This window comes from Carassius gibelio, chromosome B1 (assembly GCF_023724105.1).
Source record: "Carassius gibelio isolate Cgi1373 ecotype wild population from Czech Republic chromosome B1, carGib1.2-hapl.c, whole genome shotgun sequence".
NCBI classification, from domain to species: domain Eukaryota; kingdom Metazoa; phylum Chordata; class Actinopteri; order Cypriniformes; family Cyprinidae; genus Carassius; species Carassius gibelio.
In genome coordinates this window covers 27,572,745-27,589,863 of record NC_068396.1, presented here as the reverse complement: position 1 = coordinate 27,589,863, position 17,119 = coordinate 27,572,745, and the positions used below count along the sequence as shown (strand labels likewise).

The 17,119-nt window shown below is 39.0% G+C and overlaps 1 protein-coding gene across 1 annotated transcript; it reads right to left on the bottom strand.

Annotated features, from left to right (window-relative positions):
* Positions 1-122: 122 nt before the first annotated feature.
* On the bottom strand, positions 123-16,999 carry eif5b (eukaryotic translation initiation factor 5B). Its single transcript, XM_052545257.1, has 24 exons — positions 16,836-16,999; positions 12,506-12,625; positions 10,678-10,753; positions 9,887-10,538; positions 9,254-9,471; positions 9,027-9,177; positions 8,852-8,944; positions 8,672-8,758; positions 7,957-8,025; positions 7,567-7,871; positions 7,363-7,470; positions 7,168-7,278; positions 7,000-7,067; positions 6,296-6,437; positions 6,085-6,216; positions 5,821-6,003; positions 5,564-5,725; positions 5,342-5,473; positions 5,049-5,180; positions 2,586-2,662; positions 2,335-2,499; positions 1,504-1,642; positions 1,203-1,364; positions 123-1,042 (listed from the first exon to the last, which is right to left on the bottom strand). The coding sequence occupies exons 1-24, from the start codon at positions 16,868-16,870 to the stop codon at positions 935-937; spliced, it is 3,627 nt and encodes a 1,208-aa protein (XP_052401217.1). The 5' UTR covers positions 16,871-16,999; the 3' UTR covers positions 123-934.
* Between the last annotated feature and the right edge of the window lie 120 nt (positions 17,000-17,119).

The following is a 17,119-nucleotide window of genomic DNA, read 5'->3' as shown; positions in this document are numbered from 1 at the left end:
GTCCTCAAAAATGGTCTCTTTTTCCTTTACACAAAATATAATGCCTAGCCTATTTCTTCTTTTGTAATATTAACCCGTGTATTTATTATCACCAAAACCAAAATATAAGAAAGAACAACATCTATAAATAGGCCATCTCTTTATTGATGATTTTCACGTTTCAATTTCTTTGATATCTCATAAACAAAATGAGGAAGGGAAGAGAGGGAGAGGAGCGGAGTCCGTTTCTGGCTGGGATGATACTTTAAAAAAAGACAATTTAAGAACTGCACTCCAGAAAGGAAAGAAAAAAGCAGGACAAATGAAAATACTGAGAAGGTAAATGTTTTTTTGATATCTAAAAGCCTGGCGAAATCTCCAGCAGTCGTTCACGACTGACTTCACGTTATAACTGTTGATGTAAATCTTAAGGTCAGACCTCAGGCCTAAATGAGCAGCTCAAGTTTAATCCAACCATACAGTGAGCTTTGAGGAGAAAACCATGAGATAAAAGAAAAATAAACTGGATTGATCAGAGAGAACAGGCACGTTTGGAATAACTGTAAAGGTTGTCTAACATTTTCTAACATTTGTCACTGTTTAAAACAGTGGTAATAGTTCCAGTTTCTCACAGAAAAACTTTTTTTCCTTGCTTTTTTTCCCCACTTTTCTTTTCTTTCTTTTTTTCTTTTTTTGTCTCCAACACTCCCCACCCCCCAAAAAACAGCTGGAGAGGAAAAAAGGAGTGTTGTGAGTTTTCTCCCATGCACACGAGAAACGAGTCCTGGATACGGGACTGTGCAAGGCTGTGTTTGTGTACAAATGTCCTTAAATGTATGAGCAACACTGATGACTCCAGAATCACACGTGACCTTTAGGAGTGTACAGCGTATAGCGTTTGTATGTGTGCACGGGGGGCATTTGAGATCTACGTCAGTCACAGTCACTGCTGTGTTCAGATGATTTCAAAGGTCTTCTTCAGTTCCATGATTAATTGCCAGTCTGATTTCTGCATCTCGTCTCTGAACCAGTTCTTCAGAGCATCAATTGACTGACGGGTGATCTACAAGAGATAAAGGAAGATGTTTAAATGGCATTTAAATATGCTTTAAAATTTGTATTAGGGTTTTTTTCCGCAACAAATTTCAATTTTTTTTTCAAAAACTAAGTAACATCCTATGAGCGCCAGCGGCTTTATTTTAGGATGCAGGGAGAGAGCATACCTTGCTAACAATGATGTCTACAGCTTCAAAGTGTCTGCCGTACATCTTGGGCGAATCTCCAGGAATTGGCTCTATTTTCACACAGATCTCCTGTCCTTTCTTAGCGCTATCGACAGACTTGTGATTTATTTCAATACCGGTCACAATGCCAATATCCACAAACTAAGAGAAAGAGAGAGAAAAGGTGGAACATATTAATGCGAACCATTCAAGTTTTTCCCCCTTGAACGGTTAAAATGTAAAAACTGTCAGTGGAGGCGGAGCTGTTCTGCTGAAAGTGTGTGTTCTCTACACGTCTCACCCCTTTGCTGGGCACACACACAGGAGTGCCTGTCCTCAGTACTCCAGCGTCCACAGTGACACCCATGACTATGGGATCTCTGGAGTTGAAGATGAACTGGGGCAATATACGCAGCTTACAGGGGAACACAGCTATGTGTCTGAAAAAGAGAGAATCTTTCAGATACTCAGACTGCAATCATTAATGTTTTTCAAAGAAACCACTGTAACCACAGCCTTACAGAACATAGTCTTGTTCGTGATGTAAAATGACTCAATAGCCCAAAATGTTTTGACTCAGGTTATTTTATGATGAATTATACACTACCATTCAAAATTTTGGGGTTGGTTTTTCAGATTTCTTTAGGGGCAAATACACTACAACATTTTCAGCCCAAAACTGGAAACTTTTTCTGCGTTTTGTCTATTTGTTTACACAAGCAAGCGCAAACAAAAATAACAATGGTGGACTACACAGATGGTGTGTGTGTGTGTGTGTGTGTGTGTGTGTGTGTGTATGTATGTATGTATGTATATATATATATATATATATATATACATACACACACACCATCTGAATGAGTAAAATAATGCACAATAAAAGCACTACTTAATAGGAGCGAATGAGACGTGTGTGAGAGAGAAGGGCTCATCGGAGAGCGAGAATGAACGGCTGACTTGACATCATTGCTTTTGCCGCTGATAACAAAACAGATCAGCTTGAAATCGTAAAGAAGTGAGACTGACATGAGGAAAATCAGCCGATTCAGAGCCCTGGTCGATCAATCAGTGCATCTCTAGTTTCAACTTTTGAAAAGTAGTGTATGTCCGGTGAGGACAGTAGATAACGCACTTGAACTCATCCTGTTTCTGTTTCTTGTAGTCTTCTCTGTATTTGGTGAAGGCATCAAACAGATGGTAGATGATCTCAGCACTGAAAATACGCACACCGAGGCTGTCAGCCAGATCCTGAGAATCTCGCTCTATTTTCACATCAAAAGCCAGGATCACTGCATACCTATAGGATGAGAGAGAGCCAATGATTAGGATAACAATCTGACAAGAGGAGATAAAGGCCTATTATGTGTGGATCAGAATACATACTGTGGATCATGCTCCAACATAGTGGAAGCTTTCATGACGTCCTTCTTGTGGACAGGACCGATGTTGATGCCAGCATACTGAGAAACAGAGATTAAAAGACCTTAAACATTACAGTTGATTACAAATATATTTGCATTTCATTTAATTATTCAAAATATAAATAACAAGTACAAGCTGACCAAAATTTGTGCAAAATACTACCATTAAACTCTTTGCTATTTGCATCGCACAGAGATGCTGTCAATTTATGGTATCTCAAAAATGTAAATGTTCAAGTAGTTGAACGATATAGTTTTTTAATGGCTGAAATGCATAACAGTAGTTGAAAATAAATGTGTTTTACATAATATTTGCTAAATAAAAAAAATTGTTTAAAAAAAAATTGTTTAAAAAATGGTGGAGAATGGGAGGTCCATGCGCTTTTCAGTTTTGTCAAAATAAAAGTCCTCAAAAAATCTCAGTTAGCCAATGTTTATAAACTTAAAATTAGTGTCTAGGGGTGTAACTATTCACTCGTTTTCTCGATGCATCGATTACAAACCCTGTCGATTCATATGCATCGATCTTGAAAAATCGTGAATTGCCGATCTTGGACAGTAATCGATTCAAAATGCTAAGAATCGAATGAATCACGATTTCTATAGCGATTCAATGCTTTCAAAATGTATACACATTAAATTACTACACGCACAAATTAATGGAGACCTTGAAGTGTGTTCGTGAATCATGCCTCTTATCTGTCCTTCACGCGTTCCACTGTTTACCGCCTGATGAGACTGTCACAGGATTGCGCTCGCGCTCCGTTCGTCTCTGACGTAGCTGACGTGTGATCTATAGGACTCGTGGCCAGTAATGCTAACGTGAATTAGTTTTACTTTTCTGTAGTTTGTCAATGGCTCTCTGCATCTTACCGATGGAGTTACCGGAGCCGTCGACAGCTGTATTTATTGCATGGGCGGAGCAGAAATGTAAGTGTCTAAATCATACGCACAGATCCACTGAATGATAAATGTTTTTAAACAATGTGGATGAACCGAATATACGAAGGAAACTTAAAATTAACCACAGCATTAACAACGACCTTGAAATAAGAGCGCGAGATTTATCTGATAATCAGATGCATGAAAGTAGCGTTTGTTTCATTAGCAAACAGACATCTGGTGTGTTTTCTCTCAGAATCATTCGCTGATGGAGAGGAAAGTTAAATAGAGATAAAGACGTTTTCACACTGAAAGAGAAGCGATCTCGCTCTCATAGACGTGCCAGGCTATATCTGCAGCTAAACTGAATAAAAGCAGAATGAACTGATGAAAAAAAACAACAACAATTTATGAATGATGCAGTGCTAATTGACATTTATTACAGTACTGAAACTATAAAGTATATTTTCTACCTTATTCTGTGCAGAAAATTTAAATAATTGCTAATTAAATGTAGCCTAGTATATATAAAACAATCATAAAATTGCCAATGGGAAAAAAATATCGATTACAAATGATTGATTATTGTCCAGCAGTGTATTTGATTACAGCTAATTAAAAGTAATTAAAAAAGAAGATAATTCCTTGTAAAAAAATTAATAATAATAATAATAATTATTATTATTATTATTATTATTATATATTCTACATACATAAAATTAGGGGTGCTCCGATCACGATCGGCCGATCGTTAATGCGCATCTCGTCAGTAAAGCCGCTTTTCTAATCAGCGGTTAATTGCATCAGGTGCGTGATTTCACATAGAGCAGCTGTTACTACACAGAGCCGTTGTTAATAGAGAAGATGCACCAAAAAACGCTGAAAATGAAGTGGATTTGCGCATCTTCTCTATTAACAACGGCTCTGTGTAGTAACAGCTTGCTCTATGTGAAATCACGCACCTGATGGAATTAACAGCTGATTAGAGAACCGGCTTTACTGACGAGATGCGCATAACGATCGGCCGATCGTGATCGGAGCACCCCTACATAAAATGATTGTATTTGACATTTCTGTCACTTTTGAAATTATGGCTACGTCCCTGGTGTGACAAAATGTTAGCTTATACATAATACTCTAAGCTCTTTTTTAAAAACTTGGCTTACATACATTTTTATGTATGCCATGTCGCATCATTAAACTAGCATTTAACAATGGACAAAAGTTTTTTTTTTTTTTACCTATGGTTTCTCTAACCATAAATGCTTCTGTAATTTGCCCCCTGACTAAGCATTTAAAGAATTTAGTAGAAGCATTTAAATAATCCTGTGAATGCACTTAAAGAATGCAGAATCGAATCGTTATAATCGAATCGTTCTAAATTTGCAAAAATCGTTCTTGAATCGAAAACCTATGAATCGTAATCGAATCGAAGCCTTGCCAAAGATTCACAGCCCTAGTAGTGTCTGATAAAGCTTTTCTTCAATAAAAAGTTATATGCAATGGGCTTAGTGAGAGTATGTGTGAGTGTTTGAAAGCTTACAGGCACTTTGGATGTACGCAAGAACTCCAGCAGAGCTTCCAGAGAGCCGAGCGTGGAGGCCTGCACATACACCCCCTTCTCCTCCAGCTTTATGGAATTCAGAGTCTGTTTCAGCTCCCGAATCAACTCGTCCTAGAAACAAGCAACATCAGGACGCAGGAAAGGTCACCAATGTAGCAATAAGATTAACTGTTAATTCACACTTTTGACTGATTAATGTAAGAATGAGAAAAGGACAGAAGGACGAGAGATAGAGGGACATGACTGTTTGGTTTGTAAAGTAGCACACTTACCCTCAGCACAGGAATTTCATCCTCTTTATGAGCGACGAGGAGAGGCAAACCTGCCAGCGTCTTCTCCAGATCTTTTCCCAGGATCTTGACTCCCTGAGCCGTCGACACTTCTTTATGCTTCTCATACGGATTCTGTTCCCAGATAGAAATGTTATTTTTGAGAGTTACAAACAAGCTCAAGAGTTTTATCGCAACACAAAAACATAAAACTGTGCATGAGACCTTCACTCTGAGCTCTTTCAGGGGTGGAGGGAGGAGCAACCCTCTGATCTGAGTAACGATTGGTCCATCTACACCAGGGACGATAATGGTCTCGCCCTCCCGTAGACAACCATTGATTAGGATGACGTCTATCGTCGTACCCATGCCAGGTAGAGCTTTCACCTAAGATATAGAAGATAGACAGCATTGGTTATATTATAGTCTGGGAAAAAACACACCAAACCAGACTGTCACGATCTGTTAGCTTGTTCTCTTACCTCCATGACCTGTGCTCGAAGTTCATCACAATGAGCCAGTCGACGGGCCAGCATGGTCTGAGTGAGCTCAACCAGCAGGGCGATGAGGTTCCCCATCCCATCACCCGAGTGGGCCGAGGTGGGAACCAGGGACACAAATGTACGAGGATCTTTGTTCTCGTAGAAGAGGGCAGCGTTAAGTCCCTGAAGGTTGAATGAGACATCACTTGTATGCAAAACTCAACAGTAAATAAGACTGTACTGTACAAGACAATGACAACCGACCTGCTGAGCAAACTCCACGATGACAGCTTTAGCCCTCTCATCAAACTCATCCTTGGTGTTTTTCTTCTGCTTCTTCAGTGTGGCCACCACGTCTGTGTCTGGACTCTTCTTCCAGTCATACAGACGGTCAATCTGAGAAAAACAAACACATTAGTATTTAAATACTTGCTGCAGGCATCAGAATGAACATTCGGTGGTCAGCATCTGGTACCTTGTTAAGTGCTACTATGAAGGGGCATTTCTTCTCCTTCAGCAGGTTGATTGATTCAATCGTCTGTGGCTCTAAACCGTGCATGATATCCACCACCAGGATGGCGATGTCGCACAGAGAACTACCCCTGTTCCTCAGATTACTGAAGAGAAGAGTGCCATTAAACATACAAACACTATTAAAACGGTTTAAAAAGTCATGGTTTAGTGCTTGACTCGAATGGGTTTTCTACAGCATCTACACATTTGATAAACTTATTAACAGCAAGTTAACATTTAATATCCATTTTCATATAAAAGCAAATGTATAACCATTAATAACAAATTTTTAGAACTGGTAAGACTTCTCTTAAGCTTCCCAAGGCTGCATTTATTTGATCAAAAATACAATAATATTCTGAAATGTTACAATTTAAAACATCTTTTCAAACATTTTGTAACTATTATCAATGTTTAAAACAGATAGTATTTTTGTACAAACTGTGATACAATGTTTAAGGATTCTTTGAAAAATTTCAAAAGCATTAATTGTGAAATAGAAATCTTTTGTGGCATTGTCACAATGTCTATTTAATGTGTTCTTGTTGAATAAAAGTTTTTTTTTTTCCTCTGTTAAAGAAGAAAAATTCACCCAAAACTTAAACCGTAGTGTATCAAATCTATTATTTTTATTCAGCACACAAAAATAAATAGCACAGTGTGTACCTGAAGGACTCGTGTCCAGGTGTGTCGATAATAAGCATGCCAGGAACCTTCACGTTCTCCTTGTCAAACTGATGCAAATACACAAAACACATGCCTTAATAACCTTAAAGAGTCCCATGGAAAAACAGATTAAGAAAATGTGCATTACAGAAAGAAAGAATTGCATACATTTTTCACCATCTTGGCTTGTTCTAATATGGTTTCCAGGGGCACATTAGTGGCTCCGATCTGCTGTGTGATACCTCCAGCCTCACCATCCTGAACATGTGTGTGTCTCAGCTGACAGACAGAAGAAGAAAACAATATTAAACACACAACAACCACACAAGTCTTTAAGTCCTCATCAGGCACTTTGAAACGCACCTTATCCAGGATTTTGGTCTTCCCTGTGTCCACATGACCCAGCACACAAACCACAGGAGCTCGAAGCTTGTCGAAATTAATGTTCTTCAGGTTTTCCTGCCTTCGTTTCTGAACACAAAAAAAAATCACAGCGGATTCAACTTTGTTTATTGAAGTGTGCGGAAATGCATCCACTTCGTATAGTGCAAAAGACTGTATGCGTACCTCTATGCGTCTCTTGGCCTTGTCATAAAGTCTCTCCTCTTTGGTTCGGTCATCGTCTGAATCGCTCTCGCTGCTCGACTCGGAGCTCGGCTCTTTTCTTGCTTTATTTGTGGTCATTTTGTTGCTGCTGTCTTTGTGGTCCTCTTCATCCTCACTCTCCTCCTCATCCTCCTCCTCTTCATCTTCATCCTCCTCCTCCTCTTCATCCTCCTCTTCCTCTTCCTCACTGCCGTTCTCTTGGTCTTCAGCAGGTTTTTGTGTTGCCGGAGTGGTTTCCTTCACCTCGATGTGAACCTTCTTCATCTCTGTGAACGCACAAATGTCAAACAAATCAGCACTCACAACAAACCACCACCAAATGTATCTGTGGGAAAGCTTCTTAACACCCACCTTTCTCCTCATCGCTGGCCATAGCCTCCCAATCGTCCAGATCAGCAGCCTCCGCTTTAGGCTCCTTAACTGTTGCAATGAAAATGTTAGAAATAAGAGTAAGCTATTATCCTTGTTTACAGCCACAAATCATGAACAGACAAATCCTTGTCTATGATTAGCTTTAAAAGTATTATCACTTTTTTTCTTTTCTTGTTTTTTTTTTTTTTTTTTTTTACAATAAGCCATTCAATCTGTAGGGCCCTATTATTTAGTTGATGCAGAAAACATGGCCAGAGTTGTGGAATTCAGGAACTAAAACGGAATTTAGTGTATTGTGTGCAATGTCAAAGAATAGGTTATTTTTGGGAATAATAAATCAAAAGTAGAGCTTAGATTACAATGAATCAAATTCAAATTGACATTAGTAATTAAACTGCAAATTAGCATGACAAAAGCTCAAAGGTTTTTACAACATACCGCCAAAATAAAATTATGATAGAAATATTGCTATTGTACTGTACAGTAAATTAACTTCTAGAAGTAGAAAAAAAAGCAAGGCTTTAGACATTTTAATATGCATTTACACATACTAATTTTTGTTGTGCAGAAATTGCATACGACAAAATAATGGCTAAAGTTTCTTAACGGCTCATTTGTAATTACGATAAAATCCAAAAAAAAAAAAAAAAAAGCATTTCAAAGAAGCCTAAATTTGAGAAATTAAAGTAACTACCTGGCTCTGCTTCAGGTTTGTCCACTTCCATCTCTGTTGTGATTGGCTGAGGTGTCTCTAATGTGGGTAAAGCCACTTCTGAAGTTTCTAACACAAGCAATGAAAGTGTTAGGATGTCTTTAACCATCCTTGACTACTACACAGAGAAAGAAACGGGTATGGGATTAGTCGGGATCTAACCTTCAGGAGTTTGTGCTGTTGGCTTCTTTTTTCTCTTATCAGAGTAAACAGGCTTCTTCTTTGGCATTGCATCTTTGGATGGCACTTCAACACCTGAGAAGAAGCCAATGAAACCATCAGCTCCAAAAATGTGTACCATTTCTTTCATCAAAGCTGCTGGCAGTCATGTTCTCACCCTGAGCCTGCAGCGCTCGCAGCGTGGCTTCTGCTCTGGCTCGAGCCTCTTTCTGGGCCTTGGTAAGGAGCTTTCCCTCCTTCTTTAGCCTTTCTTTTCTCTCCTTATCCTTTTGTTTCTTCTTCTCTTTCCTCTCAGCTTCTAGACGCTCCTGTGGATGAAGGTTTCAGAGATGAAGGAACCATGATGAGTTTGATAACATAAGCTTGAATGAGTCTTTCACGGACCTGCTCCAGTCTCTGAGCCTCAAGCTCCTCCAGCCGTCGCTGTCTCTCCTCTTCTTCTCTTTTGATTCGTTCCTCCTCCTCCTTCATTTTGGCCAGGGCCTCTTTCATTGCGATCACTGCTGCTTTGCTGGGACCCTTTTTCTTGTCCTTCTCTTTCTCCTCCTTCTCACCTTTCTTCTTCTTCTTGTCCTTTTTCTTTTTGTCACCCTCAGCCTCCTCTGTAGAAAATCAGAGGACAGAATAAGCGTAGGATTTTGTGATGTATTGAATAGACTTATAGTTTCTTATAGAGAGTGTTATACTTTTTTTTATTTATTTTTTTTTTATTATGACTTGCAACTATTAGAGCGGATTAAAGGATGAGTAACGACAGTGGAGGACGAGAGAGGACCCGGCCTGGATTTTATTACTCCTCCTTTTATCCTTCCGGAGCTCTTCCGCGGGACTTGAGACCAGTTCCCACAGATCTTGGCCCCACCTCTTTTGTTATAAAATGTTATTGCTGTCAGTGTTGATCGATTTAATGCATTCTTGTATAATAATAATTATATATATGTTTTGTAAATCCCAAACTTTTAACCAATAGTGTACATAAACACATACATAAACACAATGTACTATGAACAATCTGACCTTCTCCCTGGACATCAGCTTCATCCTGCTCCACTGAAGCCTCTGCCTCGGTTTTCTTGCTCTCGGTTGAAGGTGTGCTAGCAGGTTTCCCCGTCTCCTTCTTTAAAGCCTCCTCTTCTTTCTCTTTCTTAGCTCTCTGTTTGGCCTTCTCCTCCTCTTTCTTCTTCCTCTCCCTCTCTTTTTTCTCTGCTTTCTTCTGCGCAGCTGTCTTCACCTTGAAGGCCGATTCTTCTTGTCCTTCATCTTCCTCACTGTCTAGTTTGGCTTTGGCTTTGCTTTTCTTTTTCTTGTGCGTGGCTTGAGAATCATCATCTGATTCATCGTTGTCACCCGCTCCTTCACCCTTCTCCGCACCTTTATCTTCATCGTCCTCCGAGTCAGACGCACCCTTCCGGCCACCTTTCTTTTTAGCCTTAGGTTTCTGCAGTGACCGTGAGCCCTCATCCTCAGAGTCTGAAGCAGCACCAGCAGGAGTGGGAGCTGCCACCGTCTCGGTGTCTTTTGCGCTGCGCTCGTTTTCCATGTTGTTCTGACCCTGATCTTCATCACCTTCCTCATCCTCCAAATTTGCCTTTTTACCCTTCTTGGCCTTCTTCTTGTCCGCTTTAGTCAGAGCGGTCTCAGGTTCAGCGTCCACTACTGAATCAGATTTCTAAAACAGAAAACACATGGAGAAATTGCTGTCAATGACACATGACTCAGTTTGTAAAATTGGCACTGTCAAAAGAGAGAGAAAAACAAAAGACAACTCGTGCTGAATCTGATTATCAGTTTGTGTTAATGAAAAATACCTTTTCCTCTTCTTTAGATTTTCCTCCTCGGTTTTCTAATGACAGTGCCTCCAATTCTTTCTGGATGTCATCCTCACTGCAAATAAGAGAGTTCATCATTAATTCAATTAATTAATAGTTTAATGATGCAAGGATGTATTAAACTTGCTGCCGTCAAATGATTATTCACATTTAATCATATCCAAAATAAAAGTCTTTGTGTATATATACACGTGCATGAGTGTGTATTTACATACACATTAAATATAGACAGTACACCCACATATATTATCATGTAAACAAAAACTTTTATTTAAGATGTGATTAATCATGATTAATTGATTGAAAGTACTAATTAAACTATATAAAATTTACATTGAATATTTATAATGTTGCCAAAAAATTATTTCATTTTATTCATTAAAGAATCCTGCGAAAAATATAGTTTCAGCAAAAATATAGCCTAAAGCAGCACAACTGCTTAAAATATCAGTTCCTCCAGAAAAACACGATTATGCGATCGCCTGATTTAATGCATAATCAGCCAAAGGCCGCATATTTATGCGGGGTCCCATTTTTTCAAATACCGCTCTTTTGCAGCATAAATTGCCAATTTCAGAAAGCAAAATATGCGGGGCTAGCATGATTTCATAATACCTGTATTTTCATTGCAAAAAACTCACATATATATTAGCAGAAAGTTGAGAAATGTTTTGAAACATTTTCTTCACACAAGTAAAGCGCCATTTCCCCCCTATTGCCATGGGAACCTTATGAAGTGACGTAATTACGTGACGTGAACATCATCTACAAACCTCGCGGTGAAACCAGGGTGAAACTTGAAGCGCGCAAATCATTCTTATTTGCCAACAAAAATAAGCGCAAAAGGATACGCGAAGCAGTTTCCTGATTTGTTACATGACAGTGGAGCCAAATTATATTGCGAGAACTTGAGAAAACTGCGGTTTGATGAAATAGAGAAAAAAAGGTGATTCCCCCAACACCCCCTTCTCAATAGGCTACTAACACTGTTGTAGTTTCATTCAGAAGTTGATGCAACTTTACAGTTGTAAGATTGCACTTTTTTGTTACAGAACAGTACCAAAAACCTACAGTTGTAATTATATTAGTAGTATGTAAAATAATTTACGTTGCAGTAAGAGATTGCATCTTTAATATTCTGTGATTTGGTATGCTCGCTTATCATAGGAAGTAATAAGAAATTACTCTTTACATTAAGGTAGTAGCCTAGTGAGAAAAAGGTGTTGGGAGAATCACCTTTTTTTCTCTTTTTCATCAAACCGCAGTTTTTGCAAGTTCACGCAATTTCATTGCATAAAATTGCAAAAATGTCCCGCATATTCCATCACATTTTTTAAAGAAAAATCAAGTATTTTTGCCCGCAACAATCACAAAAATAATCCACGTTTTTCTGGAGGTACTGAAATATTGATAATAATAAATAAAAAGTAACAACAACCATAATACATAATAATAAAGAAATGTGTCTAGAGTAACAATTCAGCATATTTAAATGTTTCTTGCAGGATCATGTGACTGGAGTAATGATGCTAAAAATTCAGAGATAAAAATACATTTGAAACTATATTACAGTATATTAAATATAGTTTGAGAAGTAACAACATAACTGGTTTTCCTGCACTTTTGATCAAATAATTCCAGCTTTGATGAGCATAAGAGACTTCTTTAAAATAAATAAAAAATAAAAAAATAAAAAAAATCACAAATCTTACCAACCCCAAACTTTTGAGCAGCACTGTATAACAAAATAAAAACACTGAAAGCTTATTAAATGTGTCCGTGTTGTAGGAAAGAGGTGTAGACCTACTCAAAGTCATCTTTCTTTCCTTTCTTTTTCTTGCTCTTTGATTTGCTCTGCTCTTTGCCTGCTCCCGCACCTTCAATTTCAGCTGCAAGCGCATCGATGTCAACTCCGTCGTCTTTAGCCCTATGAAAAGCAGAAGCACTATATTGAGCTATACTCATAAGGGTTTTTTTACAGCATGTGAATGAGAAACTTAAAACACTTTTTTCCCATGTCTTTTAGATTTAAGGTCACATACATGCCATGTATTTCCAAAAGTTGACTAAATTTTAATTACAAATGTCAAAATTACAGTTTGGGTCTTCTAGGACAATGCATTACAAAGAGAACACATCCTGCATCACAACTTTTTCTCAAATAAGATGCCAACCCCCTACCCAAATGTCCTGTTTGTACAAGAAATATTTGAATACAAGAAAGAAGTTCTTATCATTCTTATCGATTTCACATGGTTCAATGGTGTACATTAAATGATTAACTAAGCAACTGGCCAGGAAAACACTCACCTGTTACCAGAGATTTAGAAACAGGATGTCCATTACTGACTAAACATGACATTTTCACTAAAAGGACTTCCATTACACACTAGTAGTCTAAAGATAATACATTTTTATTACAAACTAGCAAAAAAAACAGCATTACACCAACAGCACAGATTTATAATACACCCCTGAACACCACATTCTAGATAACCAATGAAAGCACACAGCAATATTTGCAATAATATATACACAAAACAATATAAACACCTAGACTAAAATACCTTACCAATAAAGTCAAAAACAGCAATGATGAGGAAGTGAACTAGAGCTGCTTATATAGTGGAGCCTAAAGCCCTTCTTGCATGATTGTTGCATCAGAAAGGGAAATACACAGTCATCCCTGACGCACAAAAACCTGCTGCAATCAGCAAACACAGACCAGGTGATGAAACATAAGTTAATGCAAAGATGGACAAATGACTTGAATGAATGCAGAAGAGATGTTCGATAAAAGTTGAAATATGTTTTAGCAGACCACAGTTCTTTGACGCAATGCAAAGCCTTTTTTCCAAAGAGCAGCAATGGTATTTAAGTAACGGGTAATCTTATTTCGATGCTGCTCTCAATAATTACTGGCTGGATCGCATGACATCTTTTGAGATTACTGGAACAGGAAATGACATCGCAAACCAGCACTTAAGGGTTAGCACAGGTTAGAGCTCACATTAGGATGGTAATCAACTTAACCTCCTCCCACAGGGCCAAAAGACCAAGAATCTGCTCAGCATCAGACCCAGACAAATTTAGCCAATCAAGCGAAAGGAAAACAGGTCAAACCAGGTAAAACTGCTGCTGTCCCACATTGGACCGTATTACAGCAAAACCTCAAATCTACGTATTAAAGTCAACCTCGTAAACTAAAAACAAATCAAGGCTTGCAGAAGAAAAATTATTTAACTAAACCAGTGGAACATAAAAGGAGACAATCAATCACTTTCAATGTCCAGATTTTATAGAAGAATTATATTTAGGAATTGAATAACTTAATCCAATCTGAACCAGATCAAAAACAATAAAAAAAATTATTAACCAAAATCACTGTGCCAAGTTTTACACTTGCCAAATAAAAAAAAGTATTAAACATGGATAATATATATATGTACATACACACAAATACATATAAGTGAGTGAAAAGTGAAGTGACATTCAGCCAAGTATGGTGATCCATACTCAGAATTTGTGCTCTGCATTTAACCCATCCGAAGTGCACACACACAGAGTAGTGATAACACACACACACACACACACACACATTGTGAACACACACCCGGAGCAGAGGGCAGCCATTTATGCTGCAGCGCCCGGGGAGCAGTTGGGGGTTCAGTGCCTTGCTCAAGGGCACCTAAGACGTGGTATTGCAGGTGGAAAGATAACTGTACATGCACTCCCTCCACCTACAATTCCTGCCGGCCCGAGGCTCGAACTCACAACCTTTCAATTGGGAGTCCGACTCTCTAACCATTAGGCCACGACTCCCTGCTATAGAATATATAATGTACACTCACCTAAAGGATTATTAGGAACACCAGTTCAATTTCTCTTTAATGCAATTATCTAATCAACCAATCACATGGCAGTTGCTTCAATGCATTTAGGTGTGTGGTCCTGGTCAAGAAAATCTCCTGAACTCCAAACTGAATGTCAGAATGAGAAAGAAAGGTGATTTAAGCAATTTTGAGCGTGGCATGGTTGTTGGTGCCAGTATTTCACAATCTGCTCAGTTACTGGGATTTTCACGCACAACCATTTCTAGGGTTTACAAAGAATGGTGTGAAAAGGGTAAAACATCCAGTATGCGGCAGTCCTGTGGGCGAAAATGCCTTGTTGATGCTAGAGGTCAGAGGAGAATGGGCCGACTGATTCAAGCTGATAGAAGAGCAACTTTGACTGAAATAACCACTCGTTAAAACCGAGGTATGCAGCAAAGCATTTGTGAAGCCACAACACGCACAACCTTGAGGCGGATGGGCTACAACAGCAGAAGACCCCACCAGGTACCACTCATCTCCACTACAAATAGGAAAAAGAGGCTACAATTTGCACAAGCTCACCAAAATTGGACAGTTGAAGACTGGAAAAATGTTGCCTGGTCTGATGAGTCTGTTGAGACATTTAGATGGTGGAGTCAGAATTTGGCGTAAACCAAATGAGAACATGGATCCATCATGCCTTGTTACCACTGTGCAGGCTGGTGGTGGTGGTGATGTAATGGTGTGGGGGATGCTTTCTTGGTTCACTTTAGGCCCCTTAGAGCCAATTGGGCATCATTTAAATGCCATGGACTACCTGAGCATTGTTTCTGACCATATCCATCCCATTATGACCACCATGCACCCATCCTCTGATGGCTACTTCCAGCAGGATAATGCACCATGTCACAAAGCTTGAATCAATTCAAATTGGTTTCTTGAACATGACAATGAGTTCACTGTACTAAAATGGTCCCCACAGTCACCAGATCTCAACCCAATAGAGCATCTTTGGGATGTGCTGGAATGGGAGCTTCGTGCCCTGGATGTGCATCCCACAAATCTCCATCAACTGCAAGATGCTATCCTGTCAATATGGGCCAACATTTCTAAAGAATGCTTTCAGCACCTTGTTGAATCAATGCCATGTAGAATTAAGGCAGTTCTGAAGGCGAAAGGGGTTCAACACAGTATTAGTATGGTGCTCCTAATAATCCTTTAGGTGAGTGTATATATGTGTGTGTATGTGAATATATACAAGAAGAGAGAAACCCATTACTTATGTCAATGAAACATTAACAACTTCCCTAATTCCAGCCAAATATACTATCAATTTACATATAGTATGTCACAGACAAGTAAATTTTAGAAATTCCAACAACCCTGACAAAACACACACACACACACAAACAGTTAAACTGTAAATTATAAATACAGCCTGGATTAGGATTGCAAAGAGGTGAAAACTTTCCAGAAACTTCCCAAAAATCCATGTTAGATTCCCAAAAATCCTGGAAAGCTTCCAACATTTCTGAAAGGTTTAAAAACTTTACTGGAAATGTTCAACCTTTCTGCAACCCCTAATCTGGATTGAATTATTAATAATCAGAAGCCCTCAATATCGTCTAAATCTGACAGGCACGGTCCAATTTAATAATTACATCCCTTGATCTCAGTGGGACAGTTCACTCTGCGCAACTCAGCTGGTAAATACGGTCCTGGAAGATTTTGAACATTAACAATCGGAGATTTCTGCCTCTCGCTGTTTCTACATGACCAAAGGTCGCTGGCATCCCACTGAAGAGCCTCTCACAGAAGACAAAGCGCCGAGCAGCACAATGGAAACGGATGAGGTTGCACTGCCAGGCGAGAAATCAGATACAGCGTGTAATACACAGAAGCCACTGCCCTTAAAATCCAGGGTGTTCTGTACTTGGACAGCGTCTGATATCAGAGCAGATGTGAAGTACAACTAATTTAACACTAACAGCTGCTGGATCTAGACTCCAGGGGGCTAGCAAGATCTGCTGTTTCTCATTTTAAAGCCACCAACGTGACAAATACGCAACGCTCAGTCAGTTGGTGTCTAGACATGTAAAAGTTATATTTACATGTCAGTGACCACCTGATGATATTGCTCTGGTTAAACGGTCAGTTATGCACTGAAAAACACAGGCCTAGTTAGAGCGGCACATGAACTCATGTCCATTACAAGCTAGCCAGGTGGCTAACAGTGAGTCTCCTCACAAAAGATTATTAACAACACGGTCGTTATGTTGTTAACTGAGTCATAGTTGCGCATTCACCAGTGTCCTAACTTACCCGTCATCTCCCTTATTTTTTTGTTTCTTTCCCATTATGTTTATATGGCTGTAACCTCCTCGTTGCGGTGCAGTGTAGTCGGTGTTAGCGCCTCAAGTCAGTCGTGCTCGCTTAGCGCATGCGCACTTGACAATGAGTGATGGCGCACCGCGGCCTCAGCGCAGACCTTTAGCACACATGGATAGTCTGTACGCTATACAGTTTTATATAAAGTGAAAAGAGTGCGTTTGAATGCCGTTTTGACATGTTTAAGTGAAATATAATATCATATTATCGTAATAATA